The sequence below is a fragment of the Nannospalax galili genome, unplaced genomic scaffold (genome assembly GCF_000622305.1).
Source record: "Nannospalax galili isolate Female #2095 unplaced genomic scaffold, S.galili_v1.0 scaffold743, whole genome shotgun sequence".
NCBI classification, from domain to species: domain Eukaryota; kingdom Metazoa; phylum Chordata; class Mammalia; order Rodentia; family Spalacidae; genus Nannospalax; species Nannospalax galili.
The window spans coordinates 1,673,903-1,700,417 of NW_008349552.1; the positions used below are offsets into that span (position 1 = coordinate 1,673,903).

Below are 26,515 nucleotides of genomic sequence, written 5' to 3' on the forward strand. Positions count from 1 at the left end.
CTGTGTGATCTTAAGTAATGCTTTATTGGACTTCCAAATTTTCGCATTATTTTAGTTGCCAACATTTTTTTTTTTTGAGACAGGGTTTCTCTGTAGCCCCAGCTGGCCTGGATTTCACTATGTAAACCAGGCTGGCCTTGAACTCACAGAGATCCACCTGCCTCTGCCTCCCCAGTGCTGGGATTAAATGCATGTGCCACCAAGCCTGGCTTAGATGCCAATGTTTTTAACATCAGTAATCAGTGGTCCATGGAAGCACTACCTTCCCCCATAACACGGTTCAATGCTTTAAAAAATAATAATACAAACGAATTATTTGAAAAACTAAATATATAGCAGACATATACACAATAATTCATTTTAAAATCATTAGATTCAACAGACATGAAAGTACTCTGTCAAGTTGCTATCACCATATCTATTTAGGTCCAACAAACACCTATCTTGCTTTGGATTAATAAGATAATTTTTGGATGGGTAACCCTCTTCAGACCATATTTCAGGTAGCATTAGTCTAAAATCTTTGTGATTTTTCCACCTTTCAGAGTTCCCATTTCTAATTCTTTTTGCTAAAAGCCAACTCTCCCTTTTCTCCTCCATGGCTGACTTGTCTTTTCAGGTTCTTAACATCACTACCTCAGAAAAGCCCTCCTCAGACTATTTATTATAAATAGCTTCCTCTTTATGTTCCTCTCTTTCATCTTATACTATATATGAGTTCCTTACAGACACGTTTTATGTTTCAACAGTATGTCCTTATCTGTTAGCTCATTTATGGTGAACTAACAATGTCCTGTTTTAGTCCCTATAATATAACCCATGCTAATTAGAATGCACAGGAAAAACCTTAATACACATTTGTAAAATGAGTTAATGAGTAAATGTAACTCCTATAAGCCTTGGTTTCATTATCTATGGAGTAGAAATAACATCATCTTTCTCATAGACTGTCATAAGAATTAAGTGGCATGGCTTCATGTAGAAAGTCTAGTTATTTGATCCTAAGAATATCCCCTTAAATATTCCAGAAGACTCTGTGCATTCTCCTTTCGTCTCCAGTCATGGCCTCACTTCCAAAATTCCTCTGAAATCAAAGCATTTTGCCCAAGTGATAAGACGATTTCTTTTGTAAGATCAATTAGCAAAAACTGAATTTATACTTTTCTTTGGAACTTTATTTATGGAATCCAATAAATCCAATTTACTTTTGGAATTCAATGACAACATGACTTTAGTTACAGAATATGAGAATGGTTTTGTTTTTGTTTCCTAAATCTCTTAACCCTGATTTTGAATGTTTGATGCTTAATTTTATTTTGGGGTTAAAAAACTATTTCTCTAAATAGTTTCTATATCAAATATATTCATTCACTGTCCCCCCCAACACACACACACACACACACACACACACACACACACACACACACACAGGCTGTGTTGTACTTGTGGTTCATAATGAAGAAGAAACTTTCAGGATGCTTTTGAACTTAGGGGTGCCTAAGGACTATCTGAGTCATTTGAAGTAATGCCTGATTTGTAAACACCCCCAGTACACCTAGAAACTCTGATTCTCTTCTTAGACAGTTCAGGAATACCCCTTTTGTTTTTTTATTAGGTCATCAGTGAATACTGTCATGAGGAACAGGAAGTATGAAATATGTTTGACACATAGCATAGAGAAGACGAGATAATTCAGTGGACACAGAGGACAGCTGAGTCATGGTAAAGTCAGGAGACGTTGGAAAGGAAACCATGAATCAGGGCTGCTGGGCAGTGTGGGCAGCTTTAGATCTAGGGCAAATTTCAGCCAGCTGTTTTTTCTGACACCTGTTGTTTATCGTTTCCTTATTAGTTCTTTAGTAAATAACTAATATTTCTATCATCCTATCAGAAAAAAGATTTAATCAAAATAATACCACTTCTTCAAAATGAAACAAATTACATTAGAAATGTCAAGAAATCAATCTTAGGCATCACACACTTTTGTTATATATCCTTTCTGATCCTGTCTCTCCCTCTCAGCTTATCTTGAATCCAAACTTTTCTCAAAACTGCCTATGAAATTACTACATGTTCTCCCTTCCAAATACTCTTGTTCCCATGTTCAAATTCAGTCTCTGAATTCCACTTCCTCAAAACATGTTTGCTAGCATCCTCATGTCTTTCTTTGGATTCACCTCCTTAAACCCTCCTCCCTTTCATTATTTGTACGATTCATAAAAGTACACATTGATAAAACTAAAAGGGACCATAGATTTAGTAATAACAGAAAGTAGCAAATAGCATTTATTGGAAACTTACTATGCCACATTGACGTGAATGGAGCTTTACTGACTCAAGCCAGTATTTAAATTGCTGGTAGCTTAAAATTAGCCATGATGGGAATATTTGTACTAAAGAATTTGGTAAGAGCAACTTTACTAGCTTTCCCCTAAGCTAGTTAGTGCTTGCTTTAAGCACTTTTCTAATTACATACATTCCTTTCAAAATCTTCACAACATTCTTATAATTGTTATCTCTATTTTCCCAATGCAGAAAAGGCAGCGTGGGGAAGCTAAATGGCTTGTGCAAAAGTAGGTAATTCTTTTTTAAGAAACAGGATTTTATCAGAATCACTGAGTAACTGGTCATAGTAGCAAAGAAAAGTAATGACTGATCAGAAAACAACCAATTCTCTATGTCATTTATAATCTCTTGCTAAAATAGACAGCGAAAATGTTAAAATCTTGAAGACAGAAATATTATTATAGAAATAAAGCACTGTGTTTAACTTCTCAATTATTTCAAACAGCACTGGTTAAGAGGAAAAGGATTTTAATCAGACAGAGGCAATGAGTTCCAGAGACCTATTGTATCACATGGGACTTTAGTTACAAAGTATTCGACACTTGAAAATTGTGGAGACCACAGGCTTTAAGTGTTCTCACTATAAAAATTTTTTAAAGTATAATAAGGCAGTGATATTCCTTAGCTCTATTTAGCCATTCCACAATTTATAATATATTGAAGCATTGTGTTATATGCTATTGATACAATTTTGTCAATTTAAAAAGTGATAAAAATAATCAAATTGAAACTATTTATACGTAGGTTTTTAAAGATTAGAAGATCCAATCATATTTGATAAGACATCATATTTAAAGGACTTACAAAATACAGGGCTAATCCTTTCTCTTTATTTTATCAATATGGAAAAAATTGGAACTTTTACAAGCCAGTGACCACAGATACTCTTAGAACCAGGAGCATTCCAGTTATGGTGAATTGTGTCTAGTAAGAAGTACAACAGACTTTACTGTAGTACTCTCTTCTATAATTTTCTTTCATGAAATAGATGACTTGACATTGAAGTTGTAAACTGTACCAAATACCATGAAAATTTATTTCTTTCTAATGAATTTAATCTTGTGTCTATGTGTGACATATATTAGTTCTAGATTTTTTTTTTTTTTTTTTTTTTTTTTTTTTTTTGTCTTTTTGAGACGGGGTCTCCCTGCAGCCACAGCTGACCTGGAACTCACTTTGTAGTCCAGGCTGGCCTTGAACACACAGAGATCTGCCTGACTCTGCCTCCCGAGTGCTGAGATTAAAGGCGTGTGCCACCATGCCCTGCTTAGTTTTTTTTTTTTTAGAACTGGTTTACTGTATATATGGTATTGAAATCAATTTAGGTTTATTAGAAGGTATTTTAAAGAATTCTAACAGTGATATGGACAATATAAATCTATAATGACCTCACAATACGATTCTGTCAATATTAGAGACTCAATAGAATTTGCCAGTTTTGTTTTGTTGTTTTGAAACAGGTTCTTACTGTATAGCCCACATTGACCTCAATCTTGAAATCCTCTTGTTTCAGTCTCCTAAATGTTGAGATTACAGACATGTACCATCATGCCTACTTAGAAATCTGTGTTTTACTAAGTCATGATCAATGGAAAGACCAGTTTGGTCATATCTAAAATCACATGTACCTTGCTAAGTATAAATGTTTACCTCACATTACAGAGAACCCCAATGAACTTACCTATGACTAAGATATTAAAGGGCATAAGCATTACTTGCCACTGTGTGTGGGGGGGCAGTGAGTAGAGAAAAGGAGGAAATACACAGATGCTGAAGTTCCAGTTAGAAGAACCAGTTTCTATAATGTCACAGTTAGTGAGGATTAGTGAAAGACAGAAAGCAGAAGTGACGCTAGGTTAAAGACATGAGGCACAAAATATGATCTTGAAACATGTTGAAAAACAGTCTTGCTTTGTTGGAAGGAGAGGAGATGGGGCTTGCATGAGAAAGCCAGGAATGCAAAAGCTATAGAAGCTGGATAAAATAGAAAAAAGATTCTCTCTGAGAGCTTCTAGAAAGGAAGATATCCCTGTAGATACCTTGGATTTAGCTTAGTGATACCTCTGTTGCATTTCTGACCTTCAGAACTGTAAGGCAATTAATTTGTGTTGTAAGCCACTATGTTTGTGATAATTTGATAAAGAAACAACAGAAAACACTGCATTTGTTTCCTCTTCAGTTAAGCCGTTTGAGTATTTTTATAAAGTAACCCAATCTTTCCAATTTAAATAACATACCATTGGGTTCTCTGGTAATGAGGGCTAAAATCTTGGATCTATTCAGAGCCAAGTTTAATAGTGTGGGTTATATCAAAGAAGGGCATGAAAATTCCAAACAAAGTGATCTATAATAGATGCTAGGTAAAGAATAGAAGCTATCATTCAAAAACAATGAAGATATTACATTACTCAGCTAGAAGATTTCCTAATCCTTCTTGTTATTTTATTAATTTGTCTAACAAGTGACACTAATATAGATAGGTGATCCACTTAAAAACATACCCATGGCCAAACTGTCAAGGAGGTGAGTGTTCATTTGAGAACTAAATTGCTGTTTAATTGCAGTGTAGAAGATTAAGATGTCTTGACTCCTAGAGATGCTATTGCCATAGTCTAAAACTCAAAATTTGGGTCACATAAGCCAATATGGTTTTATGGTGCTTCAAAATTTGGAGAAAAGCAAAGAATAGCTCTGTGTAAGAATATCCAGGGTTTTAGATTCTGGTTACAAAAAAATTGTGATCAGATTAGGCCATGCCATTTTGGCATGATGAGTGATATTTGTATACATGGGGAAAAAAAGTAAAATTATAATTTTTTGTCAGAGTCTTAGGGTGCAAGATTTCACCCATAAATGCTAATCTGAGTGATTTAATGAAGGTTCCCCATGGCTGTGCTCATATAGAGATCACATTCCTTCCGGGAACTATGAGGATGCCAGATGGTAGGGATTACCGCTCACCTAGCCTTTTAATCTGGGAAGCATAAGTATAATTATTTAACAGTGGAAAGATTCTTATTGCTTTAGTAATAAATGTTCTTTGGATTATCCTTCCAACTAATGACTAATTTTGTCATCACAAATTGCTTGCTGAATATCTTTGTTGCCTAACACAGTACTAAGCTTAATAGGAAGCAGTGAATACTCGCACCCAGGAAACAGTAAATTAGTAACATGGCTAATATCCATTGCCAAGAGCCCACTCACAGCTCAAGTTACTGGAAAGTGAAGTAAGTCAAGATAAATCTAAGTACTATGTGACCAAAAGTATGTATTTTTGTATGAAGTAGCTAGTACTTGAAGAAAGTGTTTAGAACATGCATTTCACATGAGTGTCTATTTTTCTTTGTTTCTAACCCAGTTTGACTCAATCAAACTAAAGGAAAGAAAATAACTATTAAAAATAAAGAGTTCTAAAAATGAGGTGATTGCATGTAGTGTTCTACTCCCAAAGCTGAACCAAAGCTTTGTTCACTGTTTCTGAGAAACATATGGTGGACTGGCTGCTGAGAAATAAAAACTGATTCTCAATTTCAAATTTCCCTTCAATATCCTATATGGAGAAGATACGAATTTATGACATCACTGAGTTTTAATTGAAAGAACAATTATAAGATGGTAGATAATTTCCCTAGGAAATTTTTAACTATTTCTCGCTTTCTATTCCAGTACTATATCTATATTAGATAAGAAAAAAAATAACCATATTCTTTAAAAGCTTCTTGGTCTCACTGGAATAGACTCCAGGGATCACTGTGATGGTCCCGTTAGAAAAGAGATAGAGAAATAGCCTATTGACTCCTCATAGCTTCCTTCAGAGTGCAGCTTTCCAGAAGAAAAAAGCACCATGATGCTCTCTGAAACTAAACAGGATTATGAGGAAAATACCAAGAGGCTGACTTTTAAGCAAAGATAACACCAATCATTAGAAATTGCCTCTCTGGGCAGAAACTAAATTTGTCTACACTTTTCTGGGCAGTGAATTGTGATTATGATCTAAAATAAATTTGTTTTGGTTATATATCAAACAAAAAGTTGGTCTGAATTAACATATTTTTCTTACTGGCTGCTGAACAGCTCCATGAAGATGAGTCTAATTAGATTCAGTAAGTGCAGGCACCTGTTCACCTTTCTCTTTATCTCAGGGCAAACAGAACACACACACACACACACACACACACACACACACACACACGCAAGAGAGTCCCTTTTTACATGAGCCAGAACACATTTTGTAATTTGTACTGGGTTTTTATCCACTGAACCTAGATCAACATTGCGTGCCTGCATGCATGCACACATGTACATACACATAAATACACACACAGAAACACACAAAACCAGTAATCGTTTTTGTAATAAATTAGATCTAATACAGTCAATATTAGTGAAAATAGTTTTACTTTCTCACTTCATGCATGTTTACAGAATATTTCAGATCACCGGGCTCAAACCCCCTAATGTTGGTTTTACCTGATCACACCTCCTTACCTATCCAAATTTTTTATGATTTCAAAAAATTGATTGAAAGAAAAGTTAAAAAAAGAGAGAAGTAAAGGCAAGAAAAAATTGGAAGGCAAATATAGAGCTATGCCCTTCCTCACAAACTAACCATCAGAATCTGTTAATGAAAAGATTCAAAGTGTTACTATATTCTATGACTTTCTTCTCTTTTTTTGCCATTTTCTGCATCGCTTAAGGTTTCGTTCTTCAAGAACCAGTATTTCATTGACTCTGAGCGTTTGAACTTTTATAGTAATCAACAGTTGGGTTTACCAGCTCTAAGTTTACGGAATCTGGCTATTCCATTTTTGAAATCAGTCAAAAGTTAACTCATTCAAAATACAAAAATTCAGAGAAATTGACTGAATTGGCCATATATCAGAAAGACATTCACCAACAAATGGTAATTCGAGTGGTTACAAGATTCAGTATAAGCTGGATCATTTATTTTGTACATGAGGAAAAACTTGGGCACAGAACTATACTGGCTTCAATAACTGGTTAAGGCATTTAACAATTCTATTTCCCAGAAAATCTAAAGCTTGCTGAATGAACAAAGGACTATTACTTTGCAAATATTCCTGTCTAGTGAAATTTATCTTGGGTTTAAATAGATATGACTCTTGTCCAAGAGGAACTTTTAAAAATGAATTTAAGTACTTTATACCTTTCTGTTTGCACTTTCCAAAGACCAGTTTAAAATGGATACAATGAATAACAATAGCTCCGTTCAGGTCAGAACTCTTGGACATCAGTAATCACTAAAAGAACATTATGAGAGAGGTCAGGATATTCTGGTTCTAGCCTGCTTACAAAAAGCTCTATGACCTTAGGGAAAGAAGCTGACTTCCCTCTCTAGGCTCCAATTTTCTAATTGAAAAAGTGATATGTTTGGATAAAATAGAATCAAAGAAATTTCTGCCTTTGATATTCTGTGGAGGGCAGCTGAGTTCTACAGGCTTATGTTTATATGCCATAAGACTATCTCATTTATAATCTCTCAGACAGAACAAACCTTTCCATCTACTTTTTATAAAGGGTCACTGACTTTGCAGGTCTTTGCTTATTTTGTATATTAACATAAATTAATCTAGTGTTTATTTAAGGTTTAGGCAAGATAAGGGGATTGAAAAATTCTAAAACATGAAAACAGTCTACAAAGCATAAAGGAAAATAAGGTAAAGTTTGAGGGAGATTTTAAATCAAATTCTAAAATAGCCTCGAAACCAACAATTTTTTCTTCCCTGACCCCTGGAGTTCAATCATCTGAGATGAGGAAACTCCCATTATCTCTTCACCCTAGGGAATTCCCATTTCACAACACAAATTTGCAGCTTTGTGTTCACTGGGTTGTGCACAGTCTTCAGAAACCAAAGAAAATCAATTCTTTCTCGAAATAGAGCTCACTTCTCATGTTTTTGTGGCAACTCTTGCTTTCTGATGTCCACTACCTTAGATTTTTCATTCACAATTAGAGAAAGGGGACTGGGGAAATCACCTTGAAAATCTATTCATGCTCCATTCATTCACTCACTCACTCACTCATTCACTCATTTAAGAACTTTGCATTTATTGAGCACCTGGTATATACAGAGCTGTTGTGATAAATATTGTGGGGGATAAAGAGAAGTTTCCAGCCTGGAGGGCAGAATGACATGACACAATGACTGTACTTATGGATCACCTGTATGCTGTCGATAGTGTGTGAGGCATCATGGGAGTGTAACATAGGAAGTGTTATTTAATGAATGATCGTATTGAACAATGTCACAGTCTCTTAAATGGACAGCTGGCTTGTGGATTGCTGTAAAAAGAGAAAAAATTGGCCTTGTTAATGGGTGGAGAGGACCCTGCATTGGCGCCAGATTTCTTTGGTTTTTCCATCAACTGATTCCACTGTGATACAATATCAACTTTCCTATTTTCCTCTCAGGAACCCCTTCTCTGCACTTAGAAAATAACCAACCTTCAAAATATCTTAGAAAACAAAAAGCAGAAATGTCAAATTGCAAGAAAGTAACCCTGAAGCTCTGAAAATAGCATCAACATTTACATATTTTAGAAACAGTAAACATAACACTGTGGCTCTCCTCTTGTTTATACATTCGAATAACCCCCCAAATAGTATTTAAAAATATTTACCTTATTTCATTCTTTGCATCCCCTGTGATGACTCACCTCGCTCCTGATTCCGGTGACGTTTCCAGTATAATAAGATGGAAATTAAGACCAGAAGAATTACCAGGGAAACAATGCTTAACAACAGTGGAACTGAAAACCAAAATCCTGTGGAAGGAGAAGGAAAAGGAGTCAAAAGAGGAGGCTACGAAGGCAAAAATGGATAAAGCAGCAATTACGATGAAGTTTTATGACAACCAAGCTTTCATTAACATTAACCTCAAATATGTACCTAGTTAGATCTATAGTCAAGAGTTCATAGGATTTGAGTAACATTTAGATTTTAGTCATAGCCAACATATTTCATGCAGTTATACATAATAAGGTCTTTGCACATGTCCCCTCATTTATTCCTCAAAAATTCCAGGCATTATTAATGTTATTAATATCTAGCAGATTAAAAAAAAAACATGACTGAGAAATAGGGGAGTTAAGAGAGCTCAAAATCAGAATAGAAAATGCAAGTGCAAAGGCTTGGTCAAGTCTTTTTGCCTCCAAAGTATGCATTCCTTGCCATAATGTACATTAAAGTAACACGTTTATTCTAAAAAATTACAATAAAAAAATCCATGAATCCCGTGATCTCAACCAGGCTAAACAAACCATTTCAATGTTTTTATCTGTGTTTCTTCGAATCTATGTCTTGTCATTAAATCTCTTTTCAGGAGTGATGATACAATACCAACTCCTTGGCATCTCTTTGTAGCACAAAGGTAAAGGAAGAGTCCAGCACCTTCTCTGTAACAGAATCTACATGTCATATTTTACTGAGAGGCCTCAGGCTTGTCTCATTTCTGTAGTTTCAGAACTTCACAGGATGCTTTTAGCATTCGTAAGTGTTCATAAACAAAAGTAATGCAAATTATATTAAGCATTCTGCATCATGCAAGCCAAATTTAGCAGTCCTGGAAAAGAATTTAAGTTTCTTTTTGAGTTCTTGTTTTTCAAGGATGTTTTTTTTTGCCTTGGCTGAATCTGAGGCTCTCTTCACAAAAGTCTGAAGACAGCCACAAGGCTTTTCTGCCAAATTTACCTAAATAAGCAATTTCTGATTAGTGTGAGTTTTCTGGGAGCCCAGGCACACCCTTAGGAGATGTTTCCTGGAGGCCACTGCACAATGAGGTGACACTGAAGGCTTGTCCAGGTTTTCTTGCTTAAAACATGTCCTGAAATAGCAGTGAAATAGCTGCAATAGTTTTAGGTCGCTTATTTCGGAGTGCCACATCCATAGTCAGTACTCCAAAACTGCAGAGTTCTAGGAAAACAGAAATCTCCGGAACCAAGCTCTTTATTCACTCACACATTATTCTCACATCTTCTATGTATGAGTCCCAGAGAAAGGCTGGAAAAGGAAACACCAGAGAGTCTAGAGGGAAACAGGAATGGGAAGCAGCCTGTCTTTTATTAAAAGAGTGATGACCCTTCAGATGGGCCTTTTGCCCATGAAGACTATCCAGGCACTTCACTACAAAAGCCAGGACTTTTAGGAAACCTTTCTAATCCCCACAAATGAGTGAGCCTTATACTCTCCACCTCCAGTACTTTCATGGTGTGCTATGGCTTTCTTACTGGAGCATTGTATGTACAGTTCTGTGACTGCCCAAACAACATTTTAGTTCCTTTTCTCTCTCTTTCTGTCTCTGTCTCTCTCTTCTTTCTCTTCTTTTTTCCATATCTCCCTCTCTGTCCCCTTCCTTTCTTTCTCTCCCCTCTCTCTGGCAGCCTGTCACCATGTAGCCTAGGTTGGCTTTGAATCCCCTATGTCTCAAATTCCTGAGTACTGGGATTAAAGATCTAAGATGATCTACCAGGACTACTAGATACTCTTCTATATTCCTTAGTTCACTAGAAGTCCTCTGAGTGTAAGGACTGAGTATTGCTCACAACTGTACCATTCTGTGATTAATCCAAAGACTGACGCACAATAGACACTAAGCAGTAAATCTTAGCACAATGAAATGAACAAATGTTGCTGGATATCAGCCACCGTATTTGGTATGTGCTGTTTCCCATCTACGAAAATACCTTAGTTCTCCCTTTCTGCAATTTTACTTTCCAGGACTTCAGTTACCCATTCTATAGTCCAAAAATATTAAAAAACATTTTCAGAAATAAATAATTCATAAATGTTAACTAATGTGCTGTTCTGAGTAGTGTGGTAACATCTCACGCTACCCCATTCCACCCTGCCTAGGATGTGAATGCCCCTTTGTTCAGTGTATCCACATTGTATATGCTATCCTGTCTGTTATGGAGTAGCTGACTTGATTATCAGATCAACTGTTCTAGCACCACACACTTGTGTTCAATCTTTTCTTTTTGCTTAAAATGACTCCAGAGCAGAAAATGTTTATTAAAGTATAATGCTGTGATTGTATTTTCTTGATTTGTGTTTGCTGTTACCATCTTACCATACCTAACTTAGAAATTCAACTTGATTATAAGTGCATATGTGTGCATGTATTTGTGAAAATATTATTGTTCAATATTCTTTGCAGTTTCATGTATCTACTATAGGTCTTAGAATATTACCTCTGTGGATAAGGGATACTACAGCAAAACCTGTTTCATTTGCTCCTTCAGCTGTTTCTCTTTCTATACATGCACCATTCTCTCCCTAATTATGGCCTTTGCTGAGTAGCTGAAAGTCTCTAAAAAACGTTACCATTTTCCAGGTGTAAACACAGAAGCAACCACAGCCACCTTTGCCCACCTTTTCTTACCTTTGTCCAGAGATTGCTTGTAGTCAATGACAGTCCCCAGGTACAACACCTGGCAGATCACTTCCTTCCCCACCTGATTCTTGGGGTCTTTGACCCGGAGGATGCTGGTCACAGATGTGGTTCCATTTGAGTGTGACTGGCTCTCAGTACTATTCTCAATTCCTGTCCCAGTGCCCTTCCAGGAGATGGCAGGGGCTGGGCGAGCAGTGGCAGAACAAGTGATATTTAGGTGGTCTTCAAAATAGTTGTAGTGAAGGAATACTATGGGCTGTACTGGGACAAAAGAAAAAGCATATGGCCTGCCATCAGTTAAGCACCTAGCCAGAGCTCTATATTCTCTCCCAGAGATGAGGGATAGAGCCTTACAGAAGACAGTAGGGGCTAGTCAGGTGAGATGGCACATCCTATTTCCTCTCCAGCCTTCCCAGCTCTCCCTATGTCTCTTTCTCTGCAAGTTGGAGAGTGGCCTTGTCCACCTTCCATGAGAAATGCTCTGTCTATAGTTTGTCTCTGGCAAAACTGATTGGATAAGCAGAGGTATCTACAAGTTAAATTATATTCTTCACTTTTGAACAATCTAAGTCTAAATATTCTGTGTTTCCTGTGTGACCAACCCTTCTTTTAGATATTTTTTTTAAAAAATCACTTGACAGTGTCTCCCAGTCAGCACCTCTATGTGCGTATGCTGTGCCTAACAAAATCACCTTGCAGGCACAGCTCCTAGAGCCTGCCAAGAAGCTGCTGGTTAGAGAAAGCCATTTTCTACATAAAGATGAACCAGTGTATAAGACTGATAGGAGACTCAGAAAAAATAATCCTTGGTAGAAGCCCTACCCAAAATGCAAAGTAGGAACTTAGAGCCCATAACTAGGAAAGTCAAAGAATGACTTGGAAGGATCTCAGAGATCACCTGACAGATTTGGGGGAAAATAGAAGAAAAGCATTTCATTTTCTGGCTAGTTGTAGCCTGTTCTCTTGAAAAGGTTCCCCAACTAATGATTTCACTTTTTTTGGAATGTAGAGCTCAGCTCTGTCAAGCATCATAAACCATTTCTTTTGTGGCTGGCTTTGGAACCCACAAGATAATTAGAAGGCAGTGCTAAGCAAAAACTGGTCTGTGCCTTTAGGTTCACAAGATGGGTGGATGGCAAGGGCTATGGGAGTGAGATTTTAGAAGGGCATCCAGATTCCAAATATAGTTAGCTCTAGGGGAGATAAAAGTGAAGAAAAATGACTATGATTGATGAGGCTAGATTGGGTAGCACAGTCCACTCGAGTATCAAGGAATGGCTTAGATGCTGTAAGGTATGGCTAGAATAGGTTATTCATTTTGGGCAAGAACAGGATTCCTAGTTAGAAGACTCAGAAGAGTCTGTTCTTTATTTTTTTATAGTCTTTCTAAGACAGGGTCTCTCTGTAGCCCCAGATGACCTGGAACTTATTATGTAGACCAGGCTGGCCTTGAACTCACAGAGACTGTCTCTGCCTCCATGTGCTGGGACTGAAGGCATGTGTCACCACACCCAGCAGAAGAGTTTGATTTTAAGGCAAAAAATAATACCAAGGACTATGAGTAAGAGACAGAGCAGGATAAAAAGAAAAGGCACAGAAATGAGAAAATATGAAATGAGAAGGAAAAGAAGGTAAGATGGAAGGAGGGATGATGGGAAGAAGGGAGAGAAACAGAGAGAGAGAGAGACAGACAAAGAAGTGGAAATTGAGGAGAAAGCCTGACAATAGTACTGAGAGAAGACTCATCATAGATCTGAAATTGTTTTTACCTTCCATGCTCTCTTATTATAGGATCTCCTGTTTTCTCAATACCAATTCTCTTAGCATGTTTAACATGTCACTCTAACATTTGTAATGACTCTGTCAGGTCTGTTGTCTCCCTCATAAAATCACTACCCCATGTGCGATACTCCAAAGTTATCCCACTTCCGAATGCTTCATCTCAGTCATGTGCCAGTAAAGAGAGTAAAGAGGAAAGGATTCTCATCACACTGTCTACTAGATTTTTAAAGAATGCTTGATATTAGTTATATCCCTAGTTGGCATCATTTCAGTATAAGAAGCCTCCATTGCCTGTGCCCTTAATTAGTTTTAAAACAGCTACCTTGAACTAAAATAAGAAAGTCATCATGCCTAGCTCCAGGCTACCCTAACCTGCTTCTGTCCTTAGGTTCAGAAACTGTAAAAGTCTCTAGAGATAATCTATTGAATATTTATTGTCCAAAAGCTAGGTCAAAATCTAATCACTGCTTGGGAGAACATGTTGCCCTCATCCTTGTCTTCAATTTTGGTGACAGTAGGATCCTCAAAGGAAAGGCAGTTCCAGCCAAAGAACTCAGGGTAGCCCTCCAAGCATCACACTAACAGCTACGGTATACATGAAAGGCTAAGTGTCTGTGACTATAAAATTGAAAACAAGGCGCAACAACCCTGTTCCAAACATTATTGGAAAGAATGTTTCCCCAAAAGGACAATGTATTCCCAGAGATTCTCACCATAGAGGGTGAGGCAGGCTGTTCCTGAGATCTTCCCAGAACCAAAGATATTGAAGAGACACATGTAACAGCCCTCATCATCCACTGTTGTGTTCCAGAAGGTGATGGTTGAGTTCCGGAGTCCCAGCTCGGTGATGTTTACCCTGTCCTTATAGGCAGGCTGGACCACAACCCCATGGTTCTTGCTGTAAGTGACCATGTTTTCTGGACTTACAGCCTTCTTTTTCTGCCATGTTACAATCAAAGCTTCCTGGGAAGTTTGCAGAGAACATCTCAAGGATGCAGGTGTGTTCAGCAGCTTTCTTTCATCATGGGTCACCACTTCTACTATAGAACCATAAAAGAACATGCATATTTATATTTTAAAACCTTAACACATACACATGTTTATTCCTGATAAAATATAATGTATGTTGAAACTCAAATACAGAGAAGAATGACAAAGGCAAACAGAAAATGCATTCACATACCTATATATTTAGCAGAGAAACATGTTTGTTCAATCATTAAAAGTAGAGTAGCAGAGTATAATAACAAGAAAGAAAATGCTCAGTGACCAGATATTGTGAAGAATTCCTGTAAGTCGAAAAATAAGCAGAGTGACTGAAGATGAAAACTGCCAGACAGAATGTGATCATCACGAGTGTTTATGCCTAGAGAGGTATGAACCAGGAATAAGACACGGCTGAAAGAACAACACGCAGAATGACTGGTTTATGTAAAGACGATGGATCAACAATGCACACACACAAACACATACACAAAGACACACACAAAGGGGGGAGTATAACAGAAGTGTCTGGCTCTGGGGAGCAAGAGCAAGCATAGGCACACAAGGAGACCAACACACAGGACAATGCTCTGGAAGGCTCACAGTGCCTGGAATGATCTTGAAGTTTTGACACCCGAATGATTATCTACACACACTTTATTTTCATTAGATGCTATGGCAGTAATTCTTCTCTGCGATGTTGGCCACTTATACTGCGATAGATGACATAATGGGAAGCATCTATAAATGAGCAAATAGCCGAACAATTGATGAAAGTAACAAAAAAGGGAGGAAAAATGTGCTACAATATCAGGATCTTATATTGGCTGAATACAGCATCACAAATCAATAAACAAATGACATGATTAGAAGTGATGACCTAAGTGAAATAAGAAGACAGGAAATATACAAGCTCAACACACCATCCAACTGAGCAGAATGGACACCACTGGGTGGTAAATTAGTAGGCAGGAAGGCCAGGCTGCAGCATTCTCTCAGAATGTAACACCAATGGGTACGTAAATGCAAGGGACTAAAGAAAATTCAACAAGTACACTTAAATGCTTCAGCATCAGCCCAATAGCGCTTTGTGTAGGGAAAAACAAAAGAACTGTAAGGGAGAAAAATAATTTTTAAAAATGATGAAAAGAGCAAGCCAATGTGACACATATTCATGATGAATCTTCATGCACCTGACAGCCTACCCCAAATATATAAAGAAAAACTACTAAAATTTCAAATAAGATCTTTAAGTCCACAATCATTATATCAGAGGTTTTCCTACATCTTACAGAATCTTCAATTCTATTATGTAAATCATCAAGGCAAAAATTCAAGTATGATGATATAGAAAAATTTTAAACAAATACTCTTATTTGTGTTTTCCGTATTTAGTTCAAACATGTTGCATATTTATATATACATGATATATTTTTATGTATATATAATTCAGATATATGTATATTACTAAATGAGAGAATGAATAGTCTTTTCAAAATACAAAATATTCCCCCAAATTAAACTTGAAATTGGCCTCAAAATTTGTTCCCTTTTGTCCTGAACACTGCCTACAGTGGAATAACACCATAAATTTGTACATCGCTTTTTAACTCTAGTTATACTGGAATCGGTAGCAGGAACCATAAATTGTCACAATTAAATGAAAACCAGAGAATAATATGCTAAGAATCTGTAGAAACTGATAAAGCATTTCTTCAATGGACAAACTTAATACTAATTACATCTACTAAGAACCAGACTGAAAAGTGAGCTCATGCTTATTTCTAAACCTCCTACTCTGTTCACCAGACAATAGGAGTGAATTAAAGAAGAATGTTGATGAAATGATAGACAAAATGTAAACTTGAACAGAAACACCAAAATTTGTTCTTTAAAGTTAACACAATAGTTAAATGTTGGTGAGTATAAACAGAAAAAAGAAGACTGCACCACAACTCCCAGCAAGATGAAAAGAGGGGCACAGCAGCAGATACACCCTAGACCCCCTAATGATGGGAACTCTTGGAAGATGAGGAAAGTTCTAGAAAGCAGACCCACATTTTTCAGATTGAAGTTTCCTGAAAACTTGCTGAGTTTTATAGAGCAGAAATTTGAAGAAACTTACTTTTATAATGGCTAGTGGAAAAGAAATGGAAACTAGTGTTAAACTAATGGATAAATTGTGATTGTCTTTGACTACAGACAAACTCCGTTAGTGAAAAGTTTACAGTTCTTTGGAGTGTGCATAGACTCTGTTTTGATTTTGCTAGTCAGGTGGTAAACCCTGTGGTGGTTGCTGTGGGCCAGGGCTGTGGCTAGACCTGGAGCCCACCTGTTGCTCTACCAGCAGTGCCCTCCCCTGTGGAGGCTAAAGTTAAACATCACACACAAGTGACTAGAGAAAAAATACAGCAAAAAGTGAATGGTAACCTCCCTTGAAACAGTAGGAAAGACTAGGGAATTCAGATAAGAAGAAGGCATAATACATTTTCACACAGGAGACAATGTAAGCTCACGTACCTTTCTATGTCATTTTTCTACATTTTATTTTTAGTAAAAGTGGGCAAACTCAATTTTAAGGCTTACTGCCAGATTTTCCTCCAAAAAGACTACATATTCGTTCCTGCTTCCCTAGAAATTTCTATTCCCATGTCCTTCTTTTTTTGTTTTTAATTCCATGGATGAAAAATGACATTTTATGTGAGAGGATAGTTTCTTAAATCTAGTTTATCTATTGGAATAGCTCCCAAAATTCAAATTGTCCCACTACTTTGAAAACAAAAGTGTGGAAAGTGGAGAGAGCTGTTCCCACTCTTCTAAGCAAATGACATGCGTCAGTAATTCATGCAGAGACAGTAATTCTCACACTGACAGGAGTGGCCAGCCTCCACCCCAGAGGCCCACAGTTGGTTTCCCGGTAAAGGACTGAGCATTTTTACCTTGTGCTGTGCCCAGCGCTACTGCTGCCATGCCCCAAATCAGGCTGTAGGTGGAGAGGTGGCAGAAGGGCCTCCTGAATACCTGAAGATAGAAAGCAAAGGGCAGAAATGGGGGGTTGCATTTGGACAGAGCCAAGGAAGCATCTGTCTAATACCTAGTTCACAGAAGGTTAGAGTTAAGTGTTTGTCCACTAGAGAATTTCAGTTTTGTAGAAACAGAGCCAGAGGCTATAAATGGAAGAAATAACAGAGCACTCAGGATGTGGGGCAGGAAAAGCCACAGTGTGGTTCTTCCATGGCCTGGCAAGTTGAAGTTTTGTTTCTAAAGTCACCATTGTTAAGAACAAGGTCTCAAACACATAAGATCCTTGGGAAAAACTATTTAAGAGAGAAAATGCAGAAAATACAGATGTTAAACAGCCCCCCCCCCCGCACTTCCCAAATAATCATCCACTGTTAATACTAAGATCAAAACACCAGAAGAAACACTTTTCAGAGACAGGTGACTGCCTTGAGCATTGCTGAGGCAGATTCTCTGCAGCTGTAGCCAATTTTCTATAAATTGGCCATTTTAGAAATTAGTGCTGACATTAACTTGGTTTTTCTTTCATTGCTTTATTTTCCTGTATTTGAACAGGAATCCTCAGTCTCTTTTGGGTATCATGGTGCTATTTTAAGGAAATATTATTCTAGGAATTGCTTTGCTGTGACATGGGAAAGCAGAATGTTCAGATGAACTCTCCTCTACAGCTGCCCCAGGATCTTTGGACTTGGCCTACAGTATGCTCTTGCTAAGGAGTTGTAACATCTGCCTATATCTCTAGAGGTTTTAATTCACTTATTATTACTGTGTGTATGTATGCATGGAATGGGTGGGGGGTACATGCTGTAGTGTGCATGTGGAGGTGAAAGGACAACTTTGTGCAGTCGGTTTCCTTCACCTTTGTGTGAGTTCTGGAGATTGTAAGGTCGTTTGACTGGTGGAGCACGTGTTTTGACCCACTGACCCATCTCACAAGCTCCATTTCTGTACTAAAGGTATGTAAGACATGTCAGTTTTCTCTGTACTTTTCATTAACTGAACTTGGTCTCATTTCATGTGGCCATTCCAACTGGCAGTAGAAGCTTCATTTCAATAAATGTTGCACCATCTCCGTCCATTGGGCCTCCCCCATCCTGACACTCTATGATGATCCTCATCTGTGACATTATCTCTGCACACCAGGGCCTTCCATCATGGCTAGCCATGGCAGGGGGCTACTGGTCATTCATTAGAACCATCCATCTACATGGTGTCCACTAAGGTAACTGTGTTCCCTCAGTTACCGAGGCCTTCCTTTGTGGAACTACAGCTTCCAAGGTGAACTGCAGTTCTCTTGAGCCCTTATAACCTACAAGCCCAGGTTCTCCTTGTACTAGAAGAAGTGAAATTCTTCAGTGCTCTCTCTAAGTGCCCATGGCACTCGGTTACACTGTACCCTGTCTTCTCTTGGATCTCAATGCCTACGTATTGGCTCTGTTTTTCATTCTCTACTGCTGGAGTACAATATGTCTTTTCATCATTCAAGTTGGTGTCTGGCGATGGACATCAGTCAGTCCCTCCCTTCTCTCAGCCTGGAAAACACTTTTCTCCCCCAGGGTCAGAAAAAGCGGACTCTTCCACACCCTGTAGCTTCTCATCAAGTCTTTCCGGAATGAACTGTTCCCTGATCTTTCAGCACTTAGGGTTTTGAAATTATTTGAATGACTAGGCTCTTGTTTTTATGCAACTTTGGTTACTGAAACATCTTTTCTGCCTGTCGCAGTGTTCTTCCTCTAAAGCAGTAGGTGCATGGTTGTCTGGTTTGAAAGACGAAAGGGCAAAAATAAATGACTGGAATAAACACATGGAAGTACTGTATCAAAATAACTACTCCAGCTTTTATTTTGCACAAGGTGGCTAAACCACTAAAGATACTATAGTAACATTTAATGCATCCATTATGTACCAGACACTGTTCTTTTTATAATATTTTATTTATTATTTTTATTTTATGTCTATGAGTATATTGCCTGCATGTGTATAAGTGCACTTGTGTCATGAAATGCCCATGGAGGTCGGAGGAGGACATCAGATTCCCTGGAACTGGAGTTACAGATGGTTGTTAGCTGCCATGTGGGTGCTGGGAACTGAACCCTGGTCCTCTGCAAGAGCAGTCAGTGCTCTTAGCCACTGAGCCATCTCTCTAGCCCCACCCCGTCCTCGACACTGTTCTTAGCACTTGAGAGCAAGTATTTCAGTCAATGCTTCATAAACCTACAAAGAAGGCACTGCTATTATCACCACCTGCACAATGAGGAAGGTGTAGTATAGAAACTAAACACCTTTCCTAAGGGACCACAGCTAGGAAATGGTAGAGCCAAGACTCAAACTTGGGCAGACTGGCTTCAGAGTTCATAAGGCTAACCACAGCATCATATTGCCTTCCTTGTGTACAAAACATTGTTAGTTTTAAAATTTAGATACAAATACATTATGTGATAGTGTATATCACCAAGTCATTATTGCACAGGACTGTGATGCTCTTGCTCAAACAACAGGCCCTGCTTCATTGCTCTGGAATAATATGTTCAATTTACCTTTGAAACTAGTATCTGAGAAGCAGTTAATGAAGTTTCCACAGAGCCAAGCAACCTCTTAGAGCCACTGGGTAACTGCCTAGAAGTTCGACCAGTCAAAAAGCATCTCCCACAGGAGTCCTAGGTGCTTGTTTCCTACTACCTGCAGCTTAACACCTACAAACATGTTGCCAGGCTTCATATTCTTGTCTCCTTCCTACAAACAAAGCTCTACTTCACCAAGATTTCAGTTCCTTAAATCATCAAGTTCTCTTGTGTTTCAGTTCCTTTATGTCTTCTTTCTGCCTAAAATGTTCCCAGTGGAATGAATAAAAGAATGGAATGGATTAATAACTTAATGAATGGCACCAAATTCATCATCATTTCACCCAAAGAAGCTTCTCTTCTGGACCTTTATCTCCCAGGCAGGTGCATCTTCCTGGGCTTTATATTCTCCCCTTCCCAGACATTTAATTAGTCACTCTGCACAATAAATTCTCCCATGTGAAGTCCCTGTTCCTCTTATCACTACCTTGGTCTCAGCTTATGGCATAAAACTGAACTGATTTTTTATTCTTTTTTTTTTTTTTTTTTTTTTTTTTTTTTTTTTTTTTCCCTGTAGCCCCAGCTGTCCTAGAACTCACTATGTAGACCAGGTTGGCCTTGAATTCACAGAGATCCTCCTGCCTCGCCTGCCTCTGCCTCCCGAGTGCTGGGATTAAAGGCGTGCACCACCACACCCAGCTGATTTTTTATTTATTTTTTGTTAGCATACACTGATTGTGAGAATAGCTTTCACTGTGACACCTTCATATATGTCTAATTGAACTTTCCTCTGTCTTTAATGATCTCTGTTGAGTCTTGTCTGTGTTAGACACTATCATAGGTACTTTGGAGACCATGATAGATGAAGTAGATAGAGCTGCCCACTCTATTACTTCAGCTCACATATTTACATGTTATCGGATTGATTTCCTTTAAATTCATCTTTGCATGAGTTGTCACTCTCTTAAAACTTTCTATAGCCTCTTACTGTTTAGAGAAAGTAGTTCAAGGTATTCAACCTAATATTTCCATTCCTGCAAATTTGTCTCCCACAGCTTTCCTGTGGCTCTCTTCCACACTGCCAGCCTTGTCTCCTAATCATAACAGTTTCCCACCATGGCATTTTCGGATGAACTACACCCCTGTCTGCACTGCCTTCCACTGACTTTTAGTTAGGTCTCAGTTCTCATAGCTTTGAATTTGAGGCCCAGTGATCTTGTTCTTCTGAAGTGCTTCTTGCTTAGGTCTTTAGAACGGCTAGTGATCCAGATTAGAACCCCTTCCCTGAGGGCCCAAGAGGTCCTACCTCCCTTATTTCATCATCCTACCATTTTCCTTTGTCTTATCCAAACACAACAGTTTTCTTTCTGCCACAAGAGCGGATTTCTTCCTAAGTATAGTCCACCGTATGTCCCAGATCCTGAGACTCTGTCCCCAGCACACTGATTGCCCATGTAGCACAGCCCTCCACTGCTCCCCAGGCTACCATTCTGTTGTTCCTTCCTTGTACATTCAGAATATCTAATATAGAGTCATCTCCCAATTTTGAAAGCACTATTTTCAGATAATTTTGAATTCTTGGTGTTGGGACACTGGCTGTTGAGGCAGAGGCAGTCTCTTGACTTTTGTTCCCCTCTTGACCCTACAAGAACTTCATTCACTATCCACCAAATCCAGTTCTTTTAACAGGATACCTTAACAACATATTCTTGCTCCAGCCTCTTGCCATAGCAAATCAAGTACAGGCATCCTGTTCTGAATGTACATGTTGTAGTCAGTCCCTGTTTAGTCCCAGCTACTGCTACTACTGTGACTTGAAGTTTATTTCTAAACCGTTGGATCATAACCACTTAAATGGCCAGGATGGCTGTCAAAGAGCCTATGTTCCTCTAAGAGACTTTTGTCAACTCATTCTCATGGTGTGCCTTAATAAGCTCTGTTTTTGACATTCCTTTTGGGTCTGACGACTTCTCTGCTCAAGTTTATTTTCCCCAACACTCTAAAGTCGATCACCCTAATTGTGCTGCAATTTCTACTGCCTTTTATGAACAACCATCTTCTAGTGGGCTTAGGATCAGAGGGTAGGGGAACAGAGTAGAGTCTTCTTTTAAAGAAAGATTTGGTGGGCTAGCCTAGGCTAGACTTTAACTTGCTATGTAGCCATAGATAGTGTAGAACACCTCCTAATCCTCCTGCCTGTTTCCTGAGTCCTGGGATTACAAGTGTGTTTATGACCACACCCAGTCCTAGGAAACTTAGTTTAAAGATCTGAACATCATTTTGATCTGCTACAAGAATTTCTCTTTCCTTCCCCGCCCAGTGGGAGCACTCCAATTTTAATGTCCTCCTTCCTTCTCACTCTGTGGATGTCCCATTTGGTTCATATATATTTTCACAGGAAATAGCCATGACCTAAAACTTAATGGAAGAAATGTTGCTAAAGAACTGACACACCATTCAAGATACCTGGTGTTTCATAAACATTAATTTCGTTGTAAAAATTTGCCTTTTCCTAACCAAGTGCCTTTGTAGGTAGAGGCAGAAAATTAACTTGTAAATGTCAACTTTGGTCTTTTTTTTTTTTTTTTAGTGTAAAGCTATAAGGACAGAAGTCCAGTTGTCAATCTGGGATCACAAATGATCAGAACAAGGTACATCTAGCTCTCCTGGCTCAACTGTACCTTGCAGGTTGTAGAGTGAATGTGAGGGAGAGTATACCAAAGCCACCACAGTGAGGGAGAAGACTTGGCTCTGCCAAAGGCCACTGAAGCTGCCAGAGACACAGAGCCTCCATCAGGCCCTGTCCTGGTGTTCCTTGTGATCTTGCAGAATGTACGTCCTGGAAGAGATGACATCTTGTCCCTGTGGCCATCTCCACTGCCAACCCATACCTGAGTGTCTTCCTTTTTTCACCCAGGAGCTCCACTTACTTAGACTTTCTGCTAGATGCCATGGAGTGCCATCAAGGTATGTACTGATACTGACCTATGTGACAATTTGTTTTTTCTTTACATTCTTCAGGCTACATGATATTAACAATTCTGTCATCTGAGGGAGTCTTAGTATAAATTATTGTTTGCACAGATATTTTGTTATGGGAAACCCAGGTATACCATGAGTATGTCATGCCCATCTTGTGAATTCTCTTGACTTCATTGTTCTAAGGCTCTAATGAAGTCACCATTCCTTAGGAAGGTAAAAAAAAATGATGCACTATCTGAAAAGATCAAGCCTACACAATACCTTCTCACCATATCCTCCCTTCTCATCCACATAGATATGACATCCAAAAGAGCTTTAGCCTTGAAGTACTCCAGGGACTTCTGGAAATTTTTCTCAGTATTACTGAGACTGCTCCCATCCTTTCTTATTGTGTAGGAAAGTCGAAAAAATCTAGCCAAGCATTTCCTCTGGCTCTGCAGTAAGGGGTCAAAATATTTTATTTTATAGTCAGCTAAGAAAGTTGTGAGGACAGATAATGGCATACTAATTCCACATCATTATTTATTTATTTTTACCATCATGTCTTTCTTTCGTAATGAAATCCAGGTCCTAGCAGAGATTGTGATAAGGAAATGCAGAACAGGACTATCTTTTGCAGTGAAGAATCTGTTTTTAGGACTAGAGAATCATGGACTGGGAGCCAGAGATGTTGAAAATCAAAAACACAGAGATTGAAATAAAGGGAGTCTAGACAAAAGCCTTGCTGTTAAAAATATACATATTGTTTATGTCACACATTATTCTCCTCTGGTTTATGCAGAGTAACTGAAAATACTAACAGTGTGGTGGTGGCAGGCTTTCTGTTTTTCAGGCAGGCAATTTGAATGGTAACCAGACCAGACTGTGGCCTAAAATGAATCCTAGATGTATTAGGTAAGACAAATTAACCTCTCTGGAACCACAACTAGAATAGCAGTATTAACCTCAGGGTTAAATGAAGCATTAGTGGGAAACCCGAAAGTCATAATGCTATAAAATCTAAAACTTTTGAGGGCTGACATGATATCACCATGGAAAATTCCACACCTGACATCATAGGATGTATGTAGTCACAGAGAAACTATGTATTCATGATACTATAACCTCAGGCTCGGTGTATAAGGTCTACATGAAACATGGAGTGAATTTTCTGTATAGTCTCAGGTCCCACTCCCAAGAGATCTCATTCAATATGTATTTGCACATATCCCCCCCAAAAAAAATCGAAATCTGAAGTCCTTCTGCTCCTAAGCATTCTAAATGATGGAAAAAAAAAAAAAAAAAAAAAAAACCTAGATGGATAAAACTTGTGCCTCCCGCAAATACACACTAAACCAAAGCTGCTGTCATCTCATAAGAATATGGTGACAACTGAGCACTTAAAACGCTTAGTACAGAGCCCAGGATTTAACAAATGCTAAAAGATTATCAATCAAAACTTAACTAGGGAGTCCAGCCTTGAAGACAAAGAAATACAACTATAATTCTCACCAAGAAAGCCGAGGTGCACAACAACCTGGGTCTTGCCTGACAACTGCCCACCTGACAGGCAAAGGGATCTCCTTCCCTGTTTGTTTTTAGGTCCAAATTCATATCTCATCCCATTGTAGCCACAGGAACCTAGGAAAAGGAGCCTGCCTTCCTGTGAAAGGAGCCTGCCTCCTTGTTGGAGGAGCCACCATGACACAGAGCATCCACTCGGCAGGAGCCACTAGCTCACAGACCACCATTCTCCTTTGTTAAGAAAGGTAACACAGTAACTGGCTGTGTGGTCCTGCCAGTCCGATGAAAAATAGTACCTCGAGGTTATAATTGCACTTAGATTTTTACCTAATTCTACCCATTTCGTCCATATGAACAAAGAGGGCATATGAACACCCTATTTTTATTCTTGTCATGTAAACAGTCCCGAATACTCAAAATGTCGTCTCGCTGGATGTCCTGGCTTTTAAAGCGACCACGGAGCTCGCAATCCTCTCGGAAGGTTGCTGCAGCCCTATTGGATGCTTCAATGGCTTCCAAGGCAAGGACTGAGGATGCAGCTAGAGGCTGGAGGAGCGAGGCTGCATCCCTACTGCAGGATGAGGGCCAACATCGAGGACGCCCAGTGCTCTGGGAGCAATGGAACCCAGGCCGTTCCCCCGCCCCGATGCCTCCGGCCGTGGAAGCTTCAGGCAGGAGCCGAACAGCCGAAGGCCCGGCGTTCCTGCGACGCCTCCCGATCCTACATTCCCGGGGTTGGCAGCGTCTCCGGAGCCCGGGAGGACCCTTTCTCCAAGGAACCGGGACCAGGGACTACGACGCCAGAACTGCAAGATCCTATTACCAGCAGGATCAAGGGCAGAGAAGAAAGCGCAGGCAACGACCCACCGCACCCCAGCGGGCCAGAGCGGCTCCGCGGTCCTGCAGGGCCACCCGCTCCACATCGCCCACCCTGCGCCCTTCTTGGCATCCCCAGCCCGGCTCACCAGCCTTTCCATCCTGGCTCAGGGCCGCAGCTACACACCAACACAGCTAGCAAATCTGAGCTCCGCTGGCGACGCTCTATCTGCAGCGACACCTGCCAGCAGCAGAGCCCTTCACACCGCCCGCCCACAACCGGAGCGGGGGTCTCAGACCACGCCCCAGAGGAATCTAGCCGGTCTGTTCTGGTTCACTCATCCTTGCATATTTTTCAGGGTAATTGAGGAAATTTACTGGAATCATTTGAACAAATTTACTTGAAACACTTGATGTTAACCTAGAGTGAGAAAGGTACAGGTGGACGATGAGAGAGTAGAATTGTTCAAATATGTATTAGCGACTGAACATGTGGCAAATGTTAACTTGCATTAACCACTGGGCACATAAAATGTCTGTATTAGCATTTTTTAAAAATAAATAATTTATTGAGAATTTCATACATGCATATAAGATGTTTTGATCAAACCCATGCCCACTCTCCCTCCCCTCCAACTCCTTCCATAGCTCCCCATCACTTTTTTTCTGATAACTTCATGTACTCTTTCTTCTTCTTTGATTTATTTATTTTTTAATGAGGCTTTTGGCTACTCTAACATTCCCCCCCTCTGAAGAGGTAACCCTTAAAATCTTTTAAGAATTAGATAAAAGGGGCTGGAGAGATGGCTCAGCATTAAGAGACTGACTGCTCTTGCAGAGGACCCAGATTCTATTCCCAGCACCCAAATGGGGGCTACCAACTGTCCTTAACGACAGTTCCAGGGGAATCTGAAGCCCTCTTCTGACTTCCGCAGCATTTCACAACACAGAAGCACTTACAATACACTTGTATACATAAAATAAAATTAAAAAAAATAATAAATAAAAAGAATTAGATAAAAGCTCCCAAATATTTTCGACATTTTTGACCTGTGGAATGGAGTATGTTGCTAAGAGGCCCAAGGACATTGTGAGTTTTAGCCA

General features: G+C 39.0%; 1 protein-coding gene across 8 annotated transcripts in view; it reads right to left on the bottom strand.

Annotated features, from left to right (window-relative positions):
* Cd200 (CD200 molecule) overlaps nt 1–25,701 on the bottom strand; it is a 27,981-nt gene extending 2,280 nt beyond the window's left edge. The window contains exons 1-6 of one of the 8 annotated variants that reach the window (XR_003851693.1): nt 25,561–25,700; nt 17,468–17,549; nt 14,258–14,584; nt 11,751–12,023; nt 8,992–9,135; nt 8,534–8,653 (exon numbers count right to left, since the gene is read on the bottom strand). Coding sequence is in view for 7 of the 8 variants with exons in the window: in XM_008847003.3 (XP_008845225.1) it covers nt 8,562–8,653; nt 9,028–9,135; nt 11,751–12,023; nt 14,258–14,584; nt 17,468–17,549; nt 25,561–25,572 (894 nt within the window). In the remaining variant the exon portion in view is untranslated. Of the gene's footprint in view, nt 1–8,533; nt 8,654–8,991; nt 9,136–11,750; nt 12,024–14,257; nt 14,585–17,467; nt 17,553–25,560 lie in introns of those variants that run through there. The other 7 variants (XM_008847004.3, XM_008847003.3, XM_017801640.2 and 4 more) reach the window with 7 other exon arrangements.
* Nucleotides 25,702–26,515: the final 814 nt, after the last annotated feature.